Source organism: Scyliorhinus canicula, chromosome 21 (assembly GCF_902713615.1).
Source record: "Scyliorhinus canicula chromosome 21, sScyCan1.1, whole genome shotgun sequence".
NCBI classification, from domain to species: domain Eukaryota; kingdom Metazoa; phylum Chordata; class Chondrichthyes; order Carcharhiniformes; family Scyliorhinidae; genus Scyliorhinus; species Scyliorhinus canicula.
The window spans coordinates 64868561-64893756 of NC_052166.1; the positions used below are offsets into that span (position 1 = coordinate 64868561).

Below are 25196 nucleotides of genomic sequence, written 5' to 3' on the forward strand. Positions count from 1 at the left end.
GTTGGGTTAAGTTGAGCTGGGCTAGGCTGGGTTGGGTTAGGTTGAGCTGGGCTGGGCTGGGCTAGGCTGGGTTGGGTTAGGTTGAGCTGGGCTAGGCTGGGTTGGGTTAGGTTGAGCTGGGCTGAGCTGGGCTGGGTAGTTGCCGCCTCCCATAGCCAGGTGGCGCTGTGGCGCGGTAAGTTGTAGCGCACGCGCAAGGTCAGAAGGGGCGGGGCGCGATGACTGACAGCGAGACGGACCAATAGGAGAATAGGAAAACTAACCCACTGCGGAAATCAAACAGAAACCCCGGCAACCAGAGAGGGAAACCCCGGAGCGGCCGGGAGGCGGGAGCACCGTTAGGGGAGGGGGTGGCAGCCGGGGGGAGCCAGTGGGCGGGGCAGCGGGGACGGGAGGGCGGGGCAGCGGGGACGGGACCGGAAACGGAAGCGCCTATAGGACAGCCCTCTGACCTTCACGCGTAACCCCGGAAGTGGTAGACGGGAAGCTCCACAGACTGGAAATGGTAAGAAATACAAAGAGAGAGAGAGAGAGAGAGTGACCACTGACCACTGTGAGGGTCAGTACTGAGAGAGAGAGAGAGAGAGAGAGAGTGACCACTGTGTGGGTCAGTACTGAGAGAGTGACCACTGTGAGGGTCAGTACTGAGAGAGTGACCACTGTGAGGGTCAGTACTGGGAGAGTGACCACTGTGAGGGTCAGTACTGAGAGAGTGACCACTGTGAGGGTCAGTACTGAGAGAGAGTGACCACTGTGAGGGTCAGTACTGAGAGAGAGAGTGACCACTGTGAGGGCCAGTACTGAGAGAGAGTGACCACTGTGAGGGTCAGTACTGAGAGAGAGTGGCCACTGTGAGGGTCAGTACTGAGAGAGAGTGGCCACTGTGAGGATCAGTACTGAGAGAGAGAGTGACCACTGAGGGTCAGTACTGAGAGAGAGAGAGAGAGAGAGAGAGTGACCACTGTGAGGGTCAGCACTGAGAGAGAGAGAGTGACCACTGTGAGGGTCAGTACTGAGAGAGAGTGACCACTGAGGGTCAGTACTGGGTGAGATAGAGTTAGTGCTGTGAGGGTCAGTACTGGGGGAGAGAGAGTGACCACTGTGTGGGTCAGTACTGGGAGAGAGAGTGACCACTGTGAGGGTCAGTACTGAGAGAGAGTGACCACTGTGTGGGTCAGTACTGAGAGAGTGACCACTGTGAGGGTCAGCACTGAGAGAGAGTGACCACTGTGTGGGTCAGTACTGGGAGAGAGAGTGATCACTGTGTGGGTCAGTACTGGGAGAGAGAGTGACCACTGAGGGTCAGTACTGAGAGAGAGTGACCACTGTGAGGGTCAGTACTGAGAGAGAGAGTGACCACTGAGGGTCAGTACTGAGAGAGAGAGTGACCACTGTGTGGGTCAGTACTGAGAGAGAGTGACCACTGTGAGGGTCAGTACTGAGAGAGAGTGACCACTGTGAGGGTCAGTACTGAGAGAGAGTGGCCACTGTGAGGGTCAGTACTGGGAGAGAGAGTGACCACTGTGGGTCAGTACTGGGAGAGAGAGTGACCACTGAGGGTCAGTACTGAGAGAGTGACCACTGTGAGGGTCAGTACTGAGAGAGTGACCACTGTGTGGGTCAGTACTGGGAGAGAGAGTGATCACTGTGAGGGTCATTACTGAGAGAGAGTGACCACTGTGAGGGTCAGTACTGAGAGAGAGAGAGTGACCACTGTGTGGGTCAGTACTGGGAGAGTGACCACTGTGTGGGTCAGTACTGAGCGAGAGAGTGACCACTGAGGGTCAGTACTGAGAGAGAGTGACCACTGTGAGGGTCAGCACTGAGAGAGAGTGACCACTGTGAGGGTCAGTACTGAGAGAGAATGACCACAGTGAGGGTCAGTACTGAGAGAGAGAGAGAGAGAGAGAGTGACCACTGTGTGGGTCAGTACTGAGAGAGTGACCACTGAGGGTCAGTACTGGGAGAGAGAGTGACCACTGTGTGGGTCAGTACTGGGAGAGAGAGTGACCACTGAGGGTCAGTACTGAGAGAGTGACCACTGTGAGGGTCAGTACTGAGAGAGAGTGACCACTGTGTGGGTCAGTACTGGGAGAGAGAGTGATCACTGTGAGGGTCAGTACTGAGAGAGAGTGACCACTGTGAGGGTCAGTACTGAGAGAGAGAGAGTGACCACTGTGTGGGTCAGTACTGGGAGAGAGTGACCACTGTGTGGGTCAGTACTGAGCGAGAGAGTGACCACTGAGGGTCAGTACTGAGAGAGAGTGACCACTGTGAGTGTCAGCACTGAGAGAGAGAGTGACCACAGTGAGGGTCAGTACTGAGAGAGAGAGAATGACCACAGTGAGGGTCAGTACTGAGAGAGAGAGAGTGACCACTGTGTGGGTCAGTACTGGGAGAGAGTGACCACTGTGTGGGTCAGTACTGAGAGAGAGTGTGACCACTGTGGGTCAGTACTGAGAGAGTGACCACTGAGGGTCAGTACTGAGAGAGAGAGAGAGAGAGAGTGACCACAGTGAGGGTCAGTACTGAGAGAGAGAGTGACCACTGTGTGGGTCAGTACTGAGAGAGAGAGTGACCACTGTGAGGGTCAGCACTGAGAGAGAGAGACCACTGTATGGGTCAGTACTGAGAGAGTGACCACTGTGAGGGTCAGTACTGAGAGAGAGAGTGACCACTGTGAGGGTCAGTACTGGGAGAGAGAGTGACCACAGTGAGGGTCAGTACTGGGAGAGAGAGTGACCACTGTGAGGGTCAGTACTAAGAGAGAGTGACCACTGTGTGGGTCAGTACTGGGAGAGAGAGTGACCACTGTGTGGGTCAGTACTGGGAGATAGAGTGACCACTGAGGGTCAGTACTGAGAGAGAGAGTGACCACTGTGTGGGTCAGTACTGAGAGAGTGACCACTGTGAGGGTCAGTACTGAGAGAGAGAGTGACCACTGTGAGGGTCAGTACTGGGAGAGAGAGTGACCACTGTGAGGGTCAGTACTGGGAGAGAGAGTGACCACTGTGAGGGTCAGTACTAAGAGAGAGTGACCACTGTGTGGGTCAGTATTGAGAGAGAGTGACCACTGTGTGGGTCAGTACTGGGAGAGAGAGTGACCACTGTGTGGGTCAGTACTGGGAGATAGAGTGACCACTGTGAGGGTCAGTACTGAGAGAGAGAGTGACCACTGTGAGGGTCAGCACTGAGAGAGAGTGACCACTGTGAGGGTCAGTACTGGGAGAGAGTGACCACTGTGAGGGTCAGTACTGAGAGAGAGAGAGTGACCACTGAGGGTCAGTACTGAGAGAGAGAGTGACCACTGTGAGGGTCAGTACTAAGAGAGAGTGACCACTGTGTGGGTCAGTACTGGGAGAGAGAGTGACCACTGTGTGGGTCAGCACTGCGAGAGAGAGAGTGACCACTGAGAGGGTCAGCACTGAGAGAGAGTGACCACTGTGAGGGTCAGCACTGAGAGAGAGAGAGACCACTGTATGGGTCAGTACTGAGAGAGTGACCACTGTGAGGGTCAGTACTGAGAGAGAGAGTGACCACTGTGAGGGTCAGTACTGGGAGAGAGAGTGACCACTGTGAGGGTCAGTACTAAGAGAGAGTGACCACTGTGTGGGTCAGTACTGGGAGAGAGAGTGACCACTGTGTGGGTCAGTACTGGGAGATAGAGTGACCACTGAGGGTCAGTACTGAGAGAGAGAGAGAGTGACCACTGTGAGGGTCAGCACTGAGAGAGAGTGACCACTGTGAGGGTCAGCACTGAGAGAGAGTATGACCACTGAGGGTCAGTACTGAGAGAGAGAGTGACCACTGTGAGGGTCAGCACTGAGAGAGAGTGACCACTGTGAGGGTCAGCACTGAGAGAGAGAGAGAGAGAGAGAGATAGACCACTGTGAGGGTCAGTACTGAGAGAGTGACCACAGTGAGGGTCAGTACTGAGAGAGATAGACCACTGTGAGGGTCAGTACTGAGAGAGAGTGACCACTGTGAGGGTCAGTACTGGGTGAGATAGAGTTAGTGCTGTGAGGGTCAGTACTGGGGGAGAGAGAGTGACCACTGTGAGGGTCAGTACTGAGAGAGAGAGAGAGTGACCACAGTGTGGGTCAGTACTGAGAGAGAGAGAGAGAGTGACCACAGTGTGGGTCAGTACTGAGAGAGTGACCACAGTGGGTCAGTACTGAGAGAGAGTGACCACTGTGAGGGTCAGTACTGAGAGAGAGAGAGAATGACCACAGTGAGGGTCAGTACTGAGAGAGAGAGAGTGACCACTGTGTGGGTCAGTAATGGGAGAGAGTGACCAGTGTGAGGGTCAGTACTGAGAGAGAGAGAGTGACCACTGTGTGGGTCAGTACTGAGACAGAATGACCACTGTGTGGGTCAGTACTGAGAGAGAGTGTGACCACTGTGGGTCAGTACTGAGAGAGAGTGACCACTGTGAGGGTCAGTACTGGGAGAGAGAGTGACCACTGTGAGGGTCAGTACTGGGAGAGAGAGTGACCACTGTGAGGGTCAGTACTAAGAGAGAGTGACCACTGTGTGGGTCAGTACTGGGAGAGAGAGTGACCACTGTGTGGGTCAGCACTGAGAGAGAGAGACCACTGTATGGGTCAGTACTGAGAGAGAGTGACCACTGTGAGGGTCAGTACTGGGAGAGAGAGTGACCACTGAGGGTCAGTACTGGGAGAGAGAGTGACCACTGTGAGGGTCAGTACTAAGAGAGAGTGACCACTGTGTGGGTCAGTACTGGGAGAGAGAGTGACCACTGTGTGGGTCAGTACTGGGAGAGAGAGTGACCACTGTGTGGGTCAGTACTGGGAGATAGAGTGACCACTGAGGGTCAGTACTGAGAGAGAGAGTGACCACTGTGAGGGTCAGCACTGAGAGAGAGAGAGTGACCACTGAGGGTCAGTACTGAGAGAGAGAGTGACCACTGTGTGGGTCAGCACTGAGAGAGAGAGTGACCACTGAGGGTCAGTACTGAGAGAGAGAGTGACCACTGTGAGGGTCAGCACTGAGAGAGAGTGACCACTGTGTGGGTCAGTACTGGGAGAGAGAGTGACCACTGAGGGTCAGTACTGAGAGAGAGAGAGAATGACCACAGTGAGGGTCAGTACTGAGAGAGAGAGAGTGACCACTGTGAGGGTCAGTACTGAGAGAGAGTGGCCACTGTGAGGGTCAGTACTGAGAGAGTGGCCACTGTGAGGATCAGTACTGAGAGAGAGAGTGACCACTGAGGGTCAGTACTGAGAGAGAGAGTGACCACTGTGAGGGTCAGCACTGAGAGAGAGAGAGAGAGAGTGACCACTGTGAGGGTCAGTACTGAGAGAGAGAGAGAGAGAGAGTGACCACTGTGAGGGTCAGCACTGAGAGAGAGAGTGACCACTGTGAGGGTCAGTACTGAGAGAGAGTGACCACTGAGGGTCAGTACTGGGTGAGATAGAGTTAGTGCTGTGAGGGTCAGTACTGGGGGAGAGAGAGTGACCACTGTGTGGGTCAGTACTGGGAGAGAGAGTGACCACTGTGAGGGTCAGTACTGAGAGAGAGTGACCACTGTGTGGGTCAGTACTGAGAGAGTGACCACTGTGAGGGTCAGCACTGAGAGAGAGTGACCACTGTGTGGGTCAGTACTGGGAGAGAGAGTGATCACTGTGTGGGTCAGTACTGGGAGAGAGAGTGACCACTGAGGGTCAGTACTGAGAGAGAGTGACCACTGTGAGGGTCAGTACTGAGAGAGAGAGTGACCACTGAGGGTCAGTACTGAGAGAGAGAGTGACCACTGTGTGGGTCAGTACTGAGAGAGAGTGACCACTGTGAGGGTCAGTACTGAGAGAGAGTGACCACTGTGAGGGTCAGTACTGAGAGAGAGTGGCCACTGTGAGGGTCAGTACTGGGAGAGAGAGTGACCACTGTGTGGGTCAGTACTGGGAGAGAGAGTGACCACTGAGGGTCAGTACTGAGAGAGTGACCACTGTGAGGGTCAGTACTGAGAGAGTGACCACTGTGTGGGTCAGTACTGGGAGAGAGAGTGATCACTGTGAGGGTCATTACTGAGAGAGAGTGACCACTGTGAGGGTCAGTACTGAGAGAGAGAGAGTGACCACTGTGTGGGTCAGTACTGGGAGAGTGACCACTGTGTGGGTCAGTACTGAGCGAGAGAGTGACCACTGAGGGTCAGTACTGAGAGAGAGTGACCACTGTGAGGGTCAGCACTGAGAGAGAGTGACCACTGTGAGGGTCAGTACTGAGAGAGAATGACCACAGTGAGGGTCAGTACTGAGAGAGAGAGAGAGAGAGAGTGACCACTGTGTGGGTCAGTACTGAGAGAGTGACCACTGAGGGTCAGTACTGGGAGAGAGAGTGACCACTGTGTGGGTCAGTACTGGGAGAGAGAGTGACCACTGAGGGTCAGTACTGAGAGAGTGACCACTGTGAGGGTCAGTACTGAGAGAGAGTGACCACTGTGTGGGTCAGTACTGGGAGAGAGAGTGATCACTGTGAGGGTCAGTACTGAGAGAGAGTGACCACTGTGAGGGTCAGTACTGAGAGAGAGAGAGTGACCACTGTGTGGGTCAGTACTGGGAGAGAGTGACCACTGTGTGGGTCAGTACTGAGCGAGAGAGTGACCACTGAGGGTCAGTACTGAGAGAGAGTGACCACTGTGAGTGTCAGCACTGAGAGAGAGAGTGACCACAGTGAGGGTCAGTACTGAGAGAGAGAGAATGACCACAGTGAGGGTCAGTACTGAGAGAGAGAGAGTGACCACTGTGTGGGTCAGTACTGGGAGAGAGTGACCACTGTGTGGGTCAGTACTGAGAGAGAGTGTGACCACTGTGGGTCAGTACTGAGAGAGTGACCACTGAGGGTCAGTACTGAGAGAGAGAGAGAGAGAGAGTGACCACAGTGAGGGTCAGCACTGAGAGAGAGAGACCACTGTATGGGTCAGTACTGAGAGAGTGACCACTGTGAGGGTCAGTACTGAGAGAGAGAGTGACCACTGTGAGGGTCAGTACTGGGAGAGAGAGTGACCACAGTGAGGGTCAGTACTGGGAGAGAGAGTGACCACTGTGAGGGTCAGTACTAAGAGAGAGTGACCACTGTGTGGGTCAGTACTGGGAGAGAGAGTGACCACTGTGTGGGTCAGTACTGGGAGATAGAGTGACCACTGAGGGTCAGTACTGAGAGAGAGAGTGACCACTGTGTGGGTCAGTACTGAGAGAGTGACCACTGTGAGGGTCAGTACTGAGAGAGAGAGTGACCACTGTGAGGGTCAGTACTGGGAGAGAGAGTGACCACTGTGAGGGTCAGTACTGGGAGAGAGAGTGACCACTGTGAGGGTCAGTACTAAGAGAGAGTGACCACTGTGTGGGTCAGTATTGAGAGAGAGTGACCACTGTGTGGGTCAGTACTGGGAGAGAGAGTGACCACTGTGTGGGTCAGTACTGGGAGATAGAGTGACCACTGTGAGGGTCAGTACTGAGAGAGAGAGTGACCACTGTGAGGGTCAGCACTGAGAGAGAGTGACCACTGTGAGGGTCAGTACTGGGAGAGAGTGACCACTGTGAGGGTCAGTACTGAGAGAGAGAGAGTGACCACTGAGGGTCAGTACTGAGAGAGAGAGTGACCACTGTGAGGGTCAGTACTAAGAGAGAGTGACCACTGTGTGGGTCAGTACTGGGAGAGAGAGTGACCACTGTGTGGGTCAGCACTGCGAGAGAGAGAGTGACCACTGTGAGGGTCAGCACTGAGAGAGAGTGACCACTGTGAGGGTCAGCACTGAGAGAGAGAGAGACCACTGTATGGGTCAGTACTGAGAGAGTGACCACTGTGAGGGTCAGTACTGAGAGAGAGAGTGACCACTGTGAGGGTCAGTACTGGGAGAGAGAGTGACCACTGTGAGGGTCAGTACTAAGAGAGAGTGACCACTGTGTGGGTCAGTACTGGGAGAGAGAGTGACCACTGTGTGGGTCAGTACTGGGAGATAGAGTGACCACTGAGGGTCAGTACTGAGAGAGAGAGAGAGAGTGACCACTGTGAGGGTCAGCACTGAGAGAGAGTGACCACTGTGAGGGTCAGCACTGAGAGAGAGTATGACCACTGAGGGTCAGTACTGAGAGAGAGAGTGACCACTGTGAGGGTCAGCACTGAGAGAGAGTGACCACTGTGAGGGTCAGCACTGAGAGAGAGAGAGAGAGAGAGAGAGATAGACCACTGTGAGGGTCAGTACTGAGAGAGTGACCACAGTGAGGGTCAGTACTGAGAGAGATAGACCACTGTGAGGGTCAGTACTGAGAGAGAGTGACCACTGTGAGGGTCAGTACTGGGTGAGATAGAGTTAGTGCTGTGAGGGTCAGTACTGGGGGAGAGAGAGTGACCACTGTGAGGGTCAGTACTGAGAGAGAGAGAGAGTGACCACAGTGTGGGTCAGTACTGAGAGAGAGAGAGAGAGTGACCACAGTGTGGGTCAGTACTGAGAGAGTGACCACAGTGGGTCAGTACTGAGAGAGAGTGACCACTGTGAGGGTCAGTACTGAGAGAGAGAGAGAATGACCACAGTGAGGGTCAGTACTGAGAGAGAGAGAGTGACCACTGTGTGGGTCAGTAATGGGAGAGAGTGACCAGTGTGAGGGTCAGTACTGAGAGAGAGAGAGTGACCACTGTGTGGGTCAGTACTGAGACAGAATGACCACTGTGTGGGTCAGTACTGAGAGAGAGTGTGACCACTGTGGGTCAGTACTGAGAGAGAGTGACCACTGTGAGGGTCAGTACTGGGAGAGAGAGTGACCACTGTGAGGGTCAGTACTGGGAGAGAGAGTGACCACTGTGAGGGTCAGTACTAAGAGAGAGTGACCACTGTGTGGGTCAGTACTGGGAGAGAGAGTGACCACTGTGTGGGTCAGCACTGAGAGAGAGAGACCACTGTATGGGTCAGTACTGAGAGAGAGTGACCACTGTGAGGGTCAGTACTGGGAGAGAGAGTGACCACTGAGGGTCAGTACTGGGAGAGAGAGTGACCACTGTGAGGGTCAGTACTAAGAGAGAGTGACCACTGTGTGGGTCAGTACTGGGAGAGAGAGTGACCACTGTGTGGGTCAGTACTGGGAGATAGAGTGACCACTGAGGGTCAGTACTGAGAGAGAGAGTGACCACTGTGAGGGTCAGCACTGAGAGAGAGAGAGTGACCACTGAGGGTCAGTACTGAGAGAGAGAGTGACCACTGTGTGGGTCAGCACTGAGAGAGAGAGTGACCACTGAGGGTCAGTACTGAGAGAGAGAGTGACCACTGTGAGGGTCAGCACTGAGAGAGAGTGACCACTGTGTGGGTCAGTACTGGGAGAGAGAGTGACCACTGTGAGGGTCAGCACTGAGAGAGAGTGACCACTGTGAGGGTCAGTACTGAGTGAGAGAGAGAGATAGACCACTGTGAGGGTCAGTACTGAGAGAGTGACCACAGTGAGGGTCAGTACTGAGAGAGAGAGAGAATGACCACAGTGAGGGTCAGTACTGAGAGAGAGAGAGTGACCACTGTGAGGGTCAGTACTGAGAGAGTGACCACAGTGAGGGTCAGTACTGAGAGAGAGAGAGAATGACCACAGTGAGGGTCAGTACTGAGAGAGAGAGAGTGACCACTGTGTGGGTCAGTACTGAGGGAGAGAGTGACCACTGTGAGGGTCAGTACTGAGAGAGAGAGTGACCACTGTGTGGGTCAGTACTGGGAGAGAGAGTGACCACTGTGAGGGCCAGTACTGAGAGAGAGAGAGAGAGTGACCACTGTGGGTCAGTACTGAGCGAGTGTGACCGCTGTGAGGGTCAATACTGAGAGAGTGACCACTGTGAGGGTCAGTACTGAGCGAGAGTGTGACCACTGTGAGGGTCAGTACTGGGGGAGAGAGTGACCACTGTGAGGGTCAGTACTGAGAGAGAGAGTGACCACTGTGAGGGTCAGTACTGGGTGAGATAGAGTTAGTACTGTGAGGGTCAGTACTGGGGGAGAGAGTGACCACTGTGAGGGTCAGTACTGAGAGAGAGAGTGACCACTGTGAGGGTCAGTACTGGGTGAGATAGAGTTAGTGCTGTGAGGGTCAGTACTGGGGGAGAGAGAGTGACCACTGTGAGGGTCAGTACTGAGAGAGAGAGAGAGAGTGACCACAGTGTGGGTCAGTACTGAGAGAGAGAGAGAGTGACCACAGTGTGGGTCAGTACTGAGAGAGAGAGAGAGTGACCACAGTGTGGGTCAGTACTGAGAGAGAGTGACCACTGGGGGTCAGTACTGAGAGAGAGTGACCACTGTGTGGGTCAGCACTGAGAGAGAGTGACCACTGTGTGGGTCAGTACTGAGAGAGAGTGACCACTGTGAGGGTCAGTACTGAGAGAGAGTGACCACTGTGAGGGCCAGTACTGAGAGAGAGTGACCACTGTGAGGGTCAGTACTGAGAGAGAGTAACCACAGTATGGGTCAGCACTGAGAGAGAGAGAGAGAGAGAGTGACCACAGTGTGGGTCAGTACTGAGAGAGAGAGTGACCACTGTGAGGGCCAGTACTGAGAGAGAGTGACCACTGTGAGGGTCAGTACTGAGAGAGAGTGACCACTGTGAGGGCCAGTACTGAGAGAGAGTGACCACTGTGAGGGTCAGTACTGAGAGAGAGAGAGAGTGACCACTGTGAGGGTCAGTACTGAGAGAGAGTGACCACTGTGAGGGTCAGTACTGAGAGAGAGTGACCACTGTGAGGGCCAGTACTGAGAGAGAGTGACCACTGTGAGGGTCAGTACTGAGAGAGAGTGACCACTGTGAGGGCCAGTACTGAGAGAGAGTGACCACTGTGTGGGTCAGTACTGAGAGAGAGCGAGACCACAGTGAGGGTCAGTACTGAGAGAGAGTGACCACTGTGAGGGCCAGTACTGAGAGAGAGTGACCACTGTGAGGGTCAGTACTGAGAGAGAGAGTGACCACTGTGAGGGCCAGTACTGAGAGAGAGTGACCACTGTGTGGGTCAGTATTGGGAGAGAGAGTGACCACTGAGGGTCAGTACTGAGCGAGTGTGACCACTGTGAGGGTCAGCACTGAGAGAGAGAGTGACCACTGTGTGGGTCAGTACTGAGAGAGAGAGTGACCACTGTGAGGGTCAGTACTGGGAGAGAGAGTGACCACTGAGGGTCAGTACTGAGAGAGAGAGTGACCACTGTGAGGGTCAGTACTGAGGGTGAGTGGGTGAGAAGAGTGCTTCCTAGTCACAGTGTCTGTACTGAGTGACTGCTGCACTGTCAGAGGGTCAGTACTGAGGGAGTGCCGCACTGTCAGAAGGTCAGTGCTGAGGGAGTGCCGCACTGTCAGAGGGTCAGTACTGAGGGAGTGCTGCACTGTCAGAAGGTCAGTGCTGAGGGAGTGCCGCACTGTCAGACGGTCAGTACTGAGGGAGTGCTGCACTGTCAGAAGGTCAGTGCTGAGGGAGTGCTGCACTGTCAGAGGGTCAGTGCTAAGGGAGTGCCCCACTGTCAGAGGGTCAGTACTGAGGGAGTGCTGCACTGTCGGAGGGTCAGTACTGAGGGAGTGCTGCACTGTCAGAGGGTCTGTACTGAGGGAGTGCTGCACTGTCAGAGGGTCTGTACTGAGGGAGTGCTGCTCTGTCAGAGGGTCAGTACTGAGGGAGTGCTGCACTGTCAGAGGGTCTGTACTGAGGGAGTGCTGCACTGTCAGAGGGTCTGTACTGAGGGAGTGCTGCACTGTCAGAGGGTCAGTACTGAGGGAGTGCTGCACTGTCAGAGGGTCAGTACTGAGGGAGTGCCGCACTGTCAGAAGGTCAGTGCTGAGGGAGTGCCGCACTGTCAGACGGTCAGTACTGAGGGAGTGCCACACTGTCAGAGGGTCAGTACTGAGGGAGTGCCACACTGTCAGAGGGTCAGTACTGAGGGAGTGCTGCACTGTCAGAGGGTCAGTACTGAGGGAGTGCTGCACTGTCAGAGGGTCAGTACTGAGGGAGTGCCGCACTGTCAGAGGGTCAGTACTGAGGGAGTGCCACACTGTCAGAGGGTCAGTACTGAGGGAGTGCCACACTGTCAGAGGGTCAGTACTGAGGGAGTGCCGCACTGTCAGAGGGTCAGTACTGAGGGAGTGCTGCACTGTCAGAGGGTCAGTACTGAGGGAGCGCCGCACTGTCAGAGGGTCAGTACTGAGGGAGTGCTGCACTGTCAGAGGGTCAGTACTGAGGGAGTGCCGCACTGTGAGAGGGTCAGTACTGAGGGAGTGCCGCACTGTCAGAGGGTCAGTACTGAGGGAGTGCCGCACTGTCAGAGGGTCAGTACTGAGGGAGTGCCGCACTGTCAGAGGGTCAGTACTGAGGGAGTGCCGCACTGTCAGAGGGGCAGTACTGAGGGAGTGCCGCACTGCCAGAGGAGCCATCTTTTGTGAAAACATTTCAAATTCTCATTCAGTATCTGTTTGTGGGGTCTTGCTGTGTGGATAATTGCTGCTGTCTTCCTGCATTAATGACATCACTCTGCATTTATTCTGCACTTTATTGAAGCTAAACACCTGCAGGAATCTTAATCAAACAAATGTTTCCAGGTTACGCTGACTACACAATGAAGACTTACATTTCTATGGTGCTTTGCGCACCTTCAGGGCATCCCATAATACCTCGCAGCCAGTGAAGTACTTTCTGAAGTGTAATCTCTGTTGTAATGTAGGAAACACAACAACCAAATTGTTCACGGAAGCGGCCTCTAAATAGCAATGTGATAACGGCAGGATTACGTTTTTGCAGAGTGTTGGTTGAGGTGTTAATGTTGACTAGGTGCTCCCTGATCATCTTAAAAATCATCTTTGGAATTTTATTTTAATCTTAATACCAAACTGTCTTCATTTAATTGCCAGTCCTGTTTATGTTATGGAGTAGAATTGAGGCATAAACCCCGAGATGGACCAGTGGAACTGAATAGTTTGTGTGTCCTGTGTAATTCTGTGAATGTTATTATCATAGAATCCTTCATAGAAGTTACATGCAGACAACAGTCAAAAGACTGTCCCATGTTGTAGAAGGTTTATTTTTGTAGGAGACAGATGTCCGTCGAAGTCCATGGGTAGAATAGCTGAGATGTAGATTGAGAGTTGGGTTATTTCCTGTGCACCATTCCTCCCATACCCTGCAGCATCTGTTGGGTTGCTGCCTACCTGATCTCTCTCTCTCTCTCTCTGTTTTATAGCATGTTTAGCTCCTGATGTAGTTGTGGAATTGCCTCCAGAGTCCCAGCTCAGCTATATTACAGGCCTTTGGCTTGTGTCAGAAGAAGGTTTTTCAGTATATTTTGTTCATCCTTCAGTGATATCCATCCTGGAAAATATTTTATCAGCCTGTTTGTGCGCCATTGAACTCATTTCTTCCCATCTTGACTGTTGTGTCTCCCCTTCCCACTTGCATTTGCGATTCCGCTGATGCCCCATGTCACAGCAACAATTTCCAGTTCCCTGGCCCTGTTCACTATGGACATCCAATCCCTCTGCACCTCCATTCTTCGCCAGGAGGTCCTTGTGTTCTCTGCTTCCTCCTCGAGCAGAGGCCTGAACAATCCCCTTCCACCACCATTCTCCTCCGCCTGACTGAACTCATTCTCTCACTCAACAGTTTCTCTTTTAAAGTCTCACTTCCTGCAGATACGAAGTGTGGCTCCAGGTACCCACGTGGGCCCCAGTTATGCCTGTCTTTTTCTGGGGTAATTAGAAAACTCCTTGCTCCAGTCTTACTCTGGTCCTCTCCCACAACTCTTATTCTGTTACATCGAAGACAATATAGGTGCTGTTGTATGCATGGATCTGGAAAAAATGTATCCATATTTTCTTTCAATTTCCTCCCCTCACCTTCACACGCTCCACCTCCGACATTTCCCTTCCCTTTCTTGAGCTCTCTGTCTCTATTTCTGATGATCACCAATATTCATTATAAACCCACCGACTCCCACAGCTACCTCGACTACAGCCCCTCACACCCCACTTCCTAAAAGGCCTCCATCCCAGTTTCTCCACCTCCAACGCATCTGTTCCAAAGATGCCACCTTCAAAAACAGCACTTCTGACCTGTCTGCCTTTTTCCTCAAACCCCACTGTGGGTGACAGGGCTTCACCTGTGTCCGACCCATCTCCCGCACCTCTGTCCTCACCCCATCGCATCCCACACAGAACCATGACAGGGTCCCTCTTGCCCCACCAACCTCTGCATTCAAAGGATTGTCCTCCACGCTTTCTGGCAACTCCAGCGTGATACCACAACGAAGCGCATCGCTCTCGCGCTCATTCTCGCTCTTCCCCCTCCCCCACCCCAGTCAGCACTTTGCAGGGACTGTTCCCTCAGTTACACCCTGGTCCACTTCTCCATTGCACCCAACTCCCCATCCCCTTCCCACACCGCCTTCCCCTGCAATTGCAGAAGGTGCAAAACCTGCCCCATTCACCTCCTCCCTCCTCAGCATCCAAGGCACCAAACATTCCTTTTCGGTTTAGCAGCATTTCACTCACAGCTCCTTCAATTTGGTTTGTTGTGTTTGCTACTCCCAACGTGGTCTCCTTTACACCGGCGAGACTAAACACAGACTGGGTGACCGTTTTGTGGAACACCTTTGCTCAATCTGTAAGAACGACCCCAGCCTTCCTCTCTCTCGCTTGCCATGTTAACTCCCCATCTTGCTCTCACGTCCATCATTACAGCCTTCTGGACTCGACATTGAACTTTAGACTGTGAACTTTCTCCTCCATCATTACCCCACTTTTTGTTTTGTTTATCCCAAAGCAGCGCCCCTCCAACCCCTGCCAATGGCCATCTGTCACTCGTTCATTAGTTTTACTTTCACTGACCTTTGTTAACACATTCTGCTATCTTACCTTTATGCCACTACAGTATAAGCACCATCTTTAGTCCTTAAAGCCACCATTAACAATCCCTTTCTCATGTGTCCGTAACGCTTTCGTCAATCTCTCCTTTGCTCCAACCTATTCTGCTCCCCGTCCTCCAACCCATCTCCTACTTTATAATCCATCACACTTCTACCCATCTTCAGCTCTGAAGAAAGAGGCAAACGGACTCGAAACATTAACTCTGTTTCTCTCTCCACAGATGCTGCCGGACCTGCTGAGATTATCCGGCATTTCCTGTTTTTATTATGGAAAATACTTTCCTGTTTACTGTGCGAACGCTTGTTGTATTTTTCCTCCTGTTACTGATAGGTTCTTTGATTTTTCCATGGAGCTGTCTACTCAGTTTCAGTATTTCTGCGTTCGCTACCACCCACAACACTTTTCTTTGTTATTTTAATATCATCTAACCCTTTACATTTTCGATCGTTTCACTTGCACTGAGAATTCCTTGTGCTGCTTCCTCTTTCCCTTTTTGCGACCAAGTTTCCGAAACCGGAATTGTTTTAAAGCTGTGCCGACATTCCTCAAAGATATCTTTTATTCTCTGTCTGTATTCCATAGTAACTTGCTTTTCACTCTAGCCTTTTGGAATATGGCGTGATCTAGACCAGTTCTAATGAAGAATCATTATGGACTGGAAACGTCAACTCTTTCTCTCTCCATAGACCTGTTTTTACAACACTTTCTGTTTTGATTTCTTGATTGTTCTCTACATTTGCTGAGTTGCAGTCTCCGTTCGTTTGCTCTTTATGTTCCTGCAAAGCTGAGTTAGTGTGATCATCGAATCAGAGAATTTACAGTGCAGAAGGAGGCCATTCAGCCCATCGAGTCTACACCAGCCCCTGAAAGAGCACCCTACCAAAGCCCATACCTCCACCCTACCCCGTAACCCAGCAACCCCACTACAGGGCAATTTAGCATGACCAATCCACCCAACCCGCACATCTTTGGCGTCTGTCCCTCTGAATTGTTTTCATTTATTTCTCATTGTCATTCACTCCTTTCTGTGTATTTACCAACCTGAGTGTACAATTACACCAAAGATTTCTCTCAACCGGATAGGTTCCCAGGTGAGAGGGCTTTCCTATTATAATAATCTTTGTTATTGTCACAAGTAGGCTTACATTAACACTGCAATGAAATTACTGTGAAAAGCCCCTAGTCACCACATTCCGACGCCTGTTCGGGTACACGGAGGGAGAATTCAGAATGTCCAATTCACCTCACAAGCACGTCTTTCGGGACTCGTGGGAGGAAACTGGAGCGCCCGGAGGAAACCCACGCAGACACGGGGAGAACGTGCAGACTCCGCACAGACAGTGACCCAAGCCGAGAGTCGAACCCGGGTCCCTGGCGCTGTGAAGCAACAATGCTAGCCACTGTGCAGAGTGCAGGTAGAATGGGGCAAGGATTCTTTGGAATTTTGAAGAACGAGAGGTGATCTCATTGAAACGTACAAAATGCTTTAGCTTGACACGGCCGGTGGTGCGGCTGTTTCCCCGGCTGGAGTGTCTAGAACTAGTGGGCACAGTCCCAGGATAAGGGGCCAGCCATTTCGGACAGAGATGAGAAATTCCTTCGCTCAGTGTTGTAAATCTTTGGAATTCTCAATCCGGGGAGGCTGTGGATTGTCAGTTGTTGAGTAGATTGCAATTGATAAATGGTTGGATGTTAACGGAATAAAGGGATATGAGGATAAGACAGGAAAGAGAAGTTGAGGTAGAAGATTAGCCGTGATGGAACCAATCAGGGGGGGCCTGATGGCCTACTCATGATCATGTTTCTTTCACTTTTACGACTGAACTGTGCTTTCGATAGAACGCTTTGTCTGGCTTGTTCTTTGCTTCTCCCTTTGATTGAATCGTAGTTTCATGTCTTTCTACCCTTAGGAACCCAGGATCTTATGCTGCGGAAAATCCCCAGACTCTACAAACCACTGTTGGTGTTTTTGTTGAACAGTCTTAAAACCGAGATTGGTAGATTTTTGCCAGACAGGAAGGTGGAACCAAGGCGAATGGTTGCAGTTCAGGTAGAGATCAGGCATGATCTAAATGAATGGTAGGGCAGGTTCAGAAGGGTGAATGGCCTCCTCCTGTTCAAGTGTTGATGTTGAATGATGCGGTTTCCAATTTCGTAAAGTTATCGCATGAGAGCAACTTCAATAACCGTTGAAATCTTGACCGCCTCTTTGCTTACAGTTTTCTACATCCCATTTCTATATTCTCCAGAGCTGATACCTTCCATCTGAAACTATCCATCCAATATCCTCCCAATTTACTCGAATAAAACCTTCCATCTGAAACTATCCATCCAATATCCTCCCAATTTACTCGAATAAAACCTTCCATCTGAAACTATCCATCCAATATCCTCCCAATTTACTTGAACAAAACCCATGACGTTTTATATTTTAGCCTTGTAGCATCAGCATTTCTCAAGTTCCAATGTTTCAGCTTTTAGGCATTTCCCATGATTTTCTGAACGTGGAGAAATTTAAGACAATCCTGGAAATGAGTCCAAATACTTTGCTTCTTTCTGTTTAATGGAAGTACTCCAAATCTATATAGTATAACATCATTTATAAAACCTAGCCTCACCAAGACACTGACCCAGATTGTGTAGTACATGAAAACTACCACCCTGAAGGTGGCTATTGCTCTCGGTCGATCGACTTGCTGGAAACTATTTTCGGTGTAAAGTAGCTTTCCGCTGCTCCTTCATATTGATTTCCTGAAGAACCCTCGTTTGTGTCACTCTGAATAAATAAAGGTAGCAATAGAACATAGAACATAGAACAGTACAGCACAGAACAGGCCCTTCGGCCCTCAATGTTGTGCCGAGCCATGATCACCCTACTCAAACCCACGTATCCACCCTATACCCGTAACCCAACAACCCCCCCCCTTAACCTTACATTTATTAGGACACTACGGGCAATTTAGCATGGCCAATCCACCTAACCCGCACATCTTTGGACTGTGGGAGGAAACCGGAGCACCCGGAGGAAACCCACGGACACAGGGGGAGGATGTGCAGACTCCACACAGACAGTGACCCAGCTGGGAATCGAACCTGGGACCCTGGAGCTGTGAAGCATTTATGCTAACCACCATGCTACCCTGCTGCCCCACCATGCTACCCTGCTGCCCCACCATGCTACCCTGCTGATCATTCTGCCTCCTGATTTTTCTCCTGAATGACTTGATTCTAAGATTATGTCCGCTTTTTGATTTTCCCCATCAGAGGTATCTAACCCACCGTGATTGGATCACCCGCTTAATTTTAGACCTCGAGGGTATGCAAGCCAAGTTTACACACAGCTAATCTCTATGTCCTCGTCTTTCAGCCTCGGTTATGTTCTGGTAAACTTCCTCCAGGGCCAGCATATCCGTCCTGAGGGTTGGATCCAGAATTGAATGCGGTTCCTCTCCAGTTGAGATCTGATCAATGCTCCGTTCAGCAATGAAACAGCCGGTTGTGATTGCCAGGGACCTGACTTTGGTGGAGGTAGATTCTCCTCGCGCACTCCATTCACATTCTTGTTTGTGATTAGTTTGTTCAGGGGCTGTGTGGAACCCGTAAGGAGTTGAGGTTTTGATAGGTATGTGCCGATGTGAGGTTTGGCTGTTACCCAGTCCACCAGAATTTGGATTTTGTTTATTGTCACGTGTACCAAGGTACAGCGAAAAGTATTTTTCTGCGTTTTTAAAATTCGTTCATTCTTGGAATGTGAATGTCACTGGCAATACAGCTATTGTTGTCTATTTCTTTTGCCCTTGAGAAGGTGGTGGTGAGCCATGTTCCTGAACCTCTGAATCTATCTGGTGTAGGCACACCCACATTGTAGTTAGGGAAGGCAGTTCCAGTATGCTGACCCAGTGATATTTGAAGGAACGGCGATATATTTCCAAGTCAGGATGATGTGTGGCTTGGAGGGGAACTTGCAGGTGCTGGTGTTCCCATGTTTCCGCTGCCCTTGTCTTCTAGGTGGTAGAGGTGGTGGATTTGGACGGTGTTGTTGAAGGAACCTTGGTGAGTTGCTGCTGTGCATCTCGTAGATGGTACACATGGCTGCCATAGTGGTGGTGAAGAGAGTGTTTAAGATGGCGATTGAGATGCCAAGCTTTGTCCTGGATCGCGTTGAAGTTCTAGTGCTGTTGGAGCTGCATTCATCCAGGCAAGTGGGGAAGAATTCCATCACACCCCTGACTTGTTCCTTGTAGATGGCGGACATACTTTAGGGTGTCAGGCGGTGAGTTACTCACCACAGGATTCCCAACCATTCCTGTCCTTGTAACCACATTATTGATACAGCTGATTCAGTCAATGATAAGCTCCAGAGTGTTGATGTTGGAGGGATTCAGCGATGGTAATGTCATTGAACATCATGGGGAGTTGGCTTGATTCTTGTTGGATGTGGTCCTTGCCTGGTACTTGTGTAACACGAGTGTCACTAGGTCCTGAAGGCAGAACATGCTTTACAATGTTCATTGCTTAACTTCCTCTCGTTGTTTTCTCTCCCAGGCTACTGGAGCAGACCAAGTGGTTGGAATGGGCCTGGTGGGCTTCAGCCTGGTCGTTTTCACCTACTACACCATCTGGGTGATCGTCTTGGTGAGCATGATTTTTATAAATGATGTGATACTAGATTCGGATAATAGTTTAAATACTTGCATCAGTCAGGAAAACGCTTAGTCCTTGAACTCACTTCCAGCATTGTTTTAGATCTCCCTCTTTTCTGGCCCCTCAATCCAGTTCCACCAATCAATATGCTCACTGCTAATCTACACTCCTCCCTTCCACTTGCCTGCCTGCTCCCCAGGTCCATTAATTCCCTTTGTACCCAAAACTCATCAATCTCAGTCCTGAATACACTCGTCCACTGAGCACTCACAGCCCTCTGGGTCTTCAATGTATTCTAGGTAATGTAATGTTCAGAAGTTTGCATTAAGAAAATGTGACAAAGGAGGAGCATTAAAAAAATTTGAAAAGAAAAGAAGTTTGCATTAAAATAATATTTAAATGTTAAACTATTTCCACTGGCCGGGGAGGGTCAGTTCCAGAGGTCACAGATTTACGATAGTTGGTAGGAAAACCAGGGGGAGGTGAGACTGCGAGTGAATTGTCGTGATCTGGAAGGCATTGCCTGAAACGGTGAGGAAAGCTCTTCAGTATTGACTTCCTTCAAATGGACATTGGGTATATAGCTACGAGGAAAGGGTAGCTGCATTGTCCTTTCAAAAAGGTCTGTCACAGGCGCAATGGGCCGAATGGTCACTCTGTGCTGCTTATTTCTGATACACGGTAGGGAAAAAACTGCCGTGCGTGTGTCTGTTTGACCATATTGCCACACCGGTAGCACAGTGGTTAGCACTGTTGCTTCACAGCGCCAGGGTCCCAGGTTCGATTCCCGGCTTGGGACACTTGTCTGTGCGGAGTCTGCGCGTTCTCCCCATGTCTGCATGCGTTTCCTCCAGGTGCTCCGGTTTCCTCCCACAAATCCCCAAAGACGTGCTTGTTTGGAGGATTGGACATTCTGAATTCTCCCTCAGTGTACCCGAACAGGCACCGGAATGTGGCGACTCGGGGTTTTCATAGTAACGCATTGCAGTGTTAATGTAAACCTACTTGTGACAATAATAAAGATTATTATTATTACATTCTCTCCACGTCTGTGTAGGTTTAACACCCACAACCCTTTCATTTGAAAAAAAATAATTGGGTACTCTTTTTAAAAAAAAAAAATTACATTTTTAAAATAAATTTAGAGTACCCAATTATTTTTTTCAATTAAGGGGCAATTTAGCGTGGCCAATCCACCTACCCTGCACATCTTTTGGGTTGTGGGGCGAAACCCACGCAGACACGGGGAGAATGTGCAAACCCCACACGGACAGTGACCCAGGGCCGGGATTCGAACCCGGGTCCTCAGTAAATCTTTTTTAAAAAAATTATTATTATTATTTTAAAAAGCACGATACAGTCATACTTTATGTCTCAAACAATCCCTTGGCTGTATTGAGGTGCCATTATTTGTCTCCTTTTCAGCCTGGGTTGTGGTCAAAATCCCCCATTCCCGTGCACAATAATCACCACTAAACAGTCCCGATATCAGACACTGATACCTTCCAGCCTCCTGCAGGAGTAAAGTGGTTTTTCACCGAATCCAACCTGAAAAATTGTGAATAAATGTGCTGACCAAAGCCATTCTTGTGTTGCAGCCATTTGTGGACAGTAGCCACGTTCTTCACAGCTATTTCCTGGCCCGTGAGTATGCAGTGATCCTACCCGCCGTCGCAGGTCTGCTCCTGGTTTTATTAGTTGGTGAGTGCACTGACTTCTCTTTGTTGGCCAGTAACTGCTTCCTCAAAACACTCGAACTGCTCTCAGCCGGCCAGATACCACTGCCTTAAGTTGGATGATTAATGGTGGAAATTGGTCCCTGTGGTAGGGGAGGAAACTGGTAGGGAGGTTCTTATTTCACACAGAGTCCCAGTTGGCCATTACGTAACGTTACTTTAAGGCAGATTAATGCTGATCAGCAAAAAGGGAAGATGTTTAATCTCAATCCATCTGTTCTCTCAATTCCCAGTCACAATGTCTCTGGATTCTGGGGGGTGTTCCTGAACTCGGAGCTATGAGGTGTGCTGGAATTCTGTTTATTTTAAGAGCTTGTGATCTTTCCCAACATCACTGTCTAAAAGAAACTATTATATTGGTCCTGTGTTGTTAAAGGCAATCATGACAAATCAGCCCTGCTTTGAGGGGGTCGCGTCTTTCGAATGGCATGTCGAACCGTCTGGCTTTTCAACTGGCGTAAAAGATCTCGAGACATTATTCATATCAAAGCAGAGGAGCTATCTCTGATTCCCTGGCAATATTTACGCCTGAACCAACATTGGGAAAACAGTTTACCCAGTCATGAATCACATTGTCCAAACGATGTGCTGGGTGGGGAGGGTTACGGGGATGGGGCCGGTGTGGGCCTAGGTAGGGTGCTCTTACAAAGGATCGGTGCAGACCCGATCGGCCGAATGGCCTCCTGCACTGTCAGGATCCTGTGATGGTCAGGCCTTGCTGAGTGCAATTCAGCGTTTCCCACATGAACTGCGGTGACGAGGCTTCGCAGAAACTTCATGGAAGCTAAAGTACTTCGGCACATCCTGAAGATGTGATTATAAATTCAAGTCCTTTTATTTCAATGCCTCTTGGGAGCTAGTGAGAGTAGAGCTTGCAACCGCTTCCCGTTGGATATGTGTAACCAGCAGAAGAACACAAGCTGTAGGAGGAAATGAAATACATTTGACAGCTGAGCGAGAAATGAGAGGTTTGAATTCATCAGGAAAGATTGAGCAGGAAAGGTTGGGGTTCTTTATTGTAGAAAAGAGGAAGCTGAGAGGTGGAGGGTGCCATGATAGAGCTCTTTCAAATTCTATGGGGATCTAATTGGGTAAATGAAGCACTGAATGTGCAGGGTTAGGTGGATTGGCCGTGATAAATTGCCCTTAATGATCAAAAAGGTTAGGAGGGGTTATGGAGATAGGGTGGCAGTGAGGGCTTAAGTGGGTTGGTGCAGAGTCGATGGGCCAAATGGCCTCCTTCTGCACTGTATGTTCACTGTCCCCACCTGTAGGGAAGGCCAGAACAGGAACCATCATTCTAAGATAGTTGCCTTTTATTTGCAGTAAAGAATTTGGGACAACCCTTACCCAGGGAGTGGTGACAATGTGGAATCGGAAGGAGTGGTTGGGGTGAACAGCATCAATGCATTTAAGGGGAACGCAGTGGGGTGTAAGGAATTGAAGAGCATGTTGATGGTGAGGGTGGGAGGAGGCCTGTGCTGATTCTAAACCACTTGGGCCTCATTGGCCTGTTTGCGTGCTGTAAATTCTGTGGCTTAAGAGCAGAATTGGACTGACACTGTTCTATTCTCTTCTCTTTTCTCCCAGGAACGTTTATTGCTATAGTTATGTGGAGAAACAGAAAACCTGCGAAGAAAATAGATTAAGCAGGCTTCAAATGAGAACTACAGATTACCCCAATGTCAACTCGTCCCGGTCAGAAAACAGCGGAAACCGAGGATTTAATTACAGACGGCGAATTAACCAACTTTCCTGCTTTGAGATGCTATTGTACATTGTTGTTTTTTGACCGTCTGATGTAGTGTACACCAGTCTGTAGTGGAATTCCACGAGCGTCAGGTTTGGACGCAGTGCCACCTTGTGTTAACCTATCAGTACTGTAATTCCAATGTGCAAGTTGAACATTGTGCTTCGTCTCAGAGAAACACTATATATGACAAAAATCAGTCTCGTCTTGAAATGCTTGTGTAAAAGTGCGATATGCCTGTTTAAAGGAGAGGCTGAATTACTTAATTGTTATACATTGGAGAGGCTGACACATATGGTTCTTATCGGAAAGGGTTAAGCTGTCTTGACATTTGGTGGCATTGCCATCGCTGAATCCCCCCACTGCCAACAACCTTGGGGTTACCATTGAACAGAAGCTGAACTGGACTACTCATAGGAATACAGTGGCTCCAAGAGCAGCTCGCTGGCTAGGAACCTTGTGGCTTGACACCATCCAGGACCAACAGCCCTTGCTTGACTGGTATCTCTTCCACAAGCATTCGCTTCCTCCACCCACCACAGACGCACAGTGGCAGCCGTGTGAACCATCTTCAAGATGCACTGTAGTAGCTCACCAAGGCTCCTTGGACAACACCTTCCAAACCTGTGACCTCTACCATCTAGAAGGACAAGAGCAGCAGATACCTGGGAACCCCACCGCCTGGAGGTTCCCCTCCGAGTCACTCACCACCCTGACTTGGAAATATATTGGCCGTTCCTTCTCTGTCGCTGGGACAAAATCCTGGAACTCCCTCTCTGACAGCACAGTGGGTGTACCTACACCACATAGACTACAGCAGTTCAAAAGGCAACTCACCACCACCTTCTCAATGAGCAAGAAAAGCTGGCCAAGGCAGCGATGCTCCTATTCCGTGAATGATTTTGTTTTTAGAAACCATTGTGGAGCTCGAGAAAGCATTGGGGAAAGAATTTAACACGAGTGAGTGCTGTGTTCACCAATTCCAAAGGCCGTTTGTCAGAATTTCTAATTTATAAAAAGAATGTTCTGTGAAACTAAGTTGAAACTTTACCACGATTTAGTCTGCAGTACAATAAACACCACTTCCTGTATGTGTAGGCGAGTGTATCGAAGAATGATGTCACCGTTGTCACGTACTGTAGGTGTTGAGGCAGCCAGGAGATGAGTGGTGTATGTCCAGCAGGTGCAGACTGAAATTTATATCCCGAACCTCAGTGTGAGAAGGTGTGTTCAGCTGCTCCGGGAGTGCAGAGCTGCTTGGCTGCCTGACCAGGTTTTAATGTTTTTGGCAGTGTCCAGTTCTCTCCGCATTATTAAAAAAAAATTGCTTATTGTCACGAGTAGGCTTCAATGAAGTTACTGTGAAAAGCCCCTAGTCGCCACATTCCGGCGCCTGTCCGGGGTGGCTGGTACGGGAATCGAACCCTGCTGCTGGCCTGCTTGGTCTGCTTTAAAAGCCAGCGATTTAGCTCAGTGAGCTAAACCGGCCCCTGTAAAGACTGTTTATAAAGAATCTGTGGGGGGGGGGGGGGGGGGGGGGGGCAGGATGGTCACTCGCGCTCTGCTTGAAACCTAGTGTTTTATTTCGTGCAGCAATGAGCTGTTTTTTTTCAATGATTCATTCTGAGGCGGTATGGGGGCAAAGTGTCACTAGCAAGGCTAGTATTTGTCATCCATTGTTGCTGGCCTTTAGAAGGCGCTAGTGAAACTGCTTGAGCTACTGCAATCCATGCAGTGAAGGTATTCTTGTGCTGTTAAGTTGGTTCCAGGGGTTTCGAATCAGCAATGAGGAAGCAGTGGTGATTATATTTTCAGGTTGGGGTGGTGTGTTGGTCGGGGCATTACCACGGTGGCGTTCCCATGTGCCTGCTGACCTTGTCCTGGAATCTAGACCGCAAAGGTCACAATTTGGGAGCTGCTGGAAAGGCAGCGATTGGGCCCTGTGGATAGTGGTGGAGGGCGTAGATATTTGGAAGGGCTGCTGATCAAGCAGAGTGCTTTGTCCTGGGTTGTGTGACTCCCTGCTGTGTTCCTCAGTCCAATCGGGACCTTACTCTGCAGTTACGCAAATCATCCATGCATCACTGGAAAGTGGAAATTGCTTTGTGTGTGGGAGTATAACTGGCTCCTCAGTACAATGTTTTTAAAAACAACTTCAGTTGTGGGAGAAAGAAGTTGCAAATTGGTATG

General features: G+C 50.3%; 1 protein-coding gene across 2 annotated transcripts; it reads left to right on the forward strand.

Moving 5' to 3' along the window:
- The first annotated feature begins 413 nt into the window (after positions 1 to 413).
- Positions 414 to 24097, forward strand: dpm2 (dolichyl-phosphate mannosyltransferase subunit 2, regulatory). 2 transcript variants are annotated; one of them, XM_038782239.1, is made up of 4 exons: positions 414 to 505; positions 19422 to 19511; positions 21119 to 21221; positions 22847 to 24097. In XM_038782239.1, exons 1-4 carry the CDS (start codon positions 503 to 505, stop codon positions 22903 to 22905), a joined length of 255 nt encoding a protein of 84 aa, XP_038638167.1. In that variant the 5' UTR covers positions 414 to 502; the 3' UTR covers positions 22906 to 24097. The 2 variants fall into 2 exon arrangements, with proteins under 2 accessions (XP_038638167.1, XP_038638166.1); XM_038782238.1 differs by lacking the exon at positions 414 to 505 and adding an exon at positions 18257 to 18404.
- Positions 24098 to 25196: the final 1099 nt, after the last annotated feature.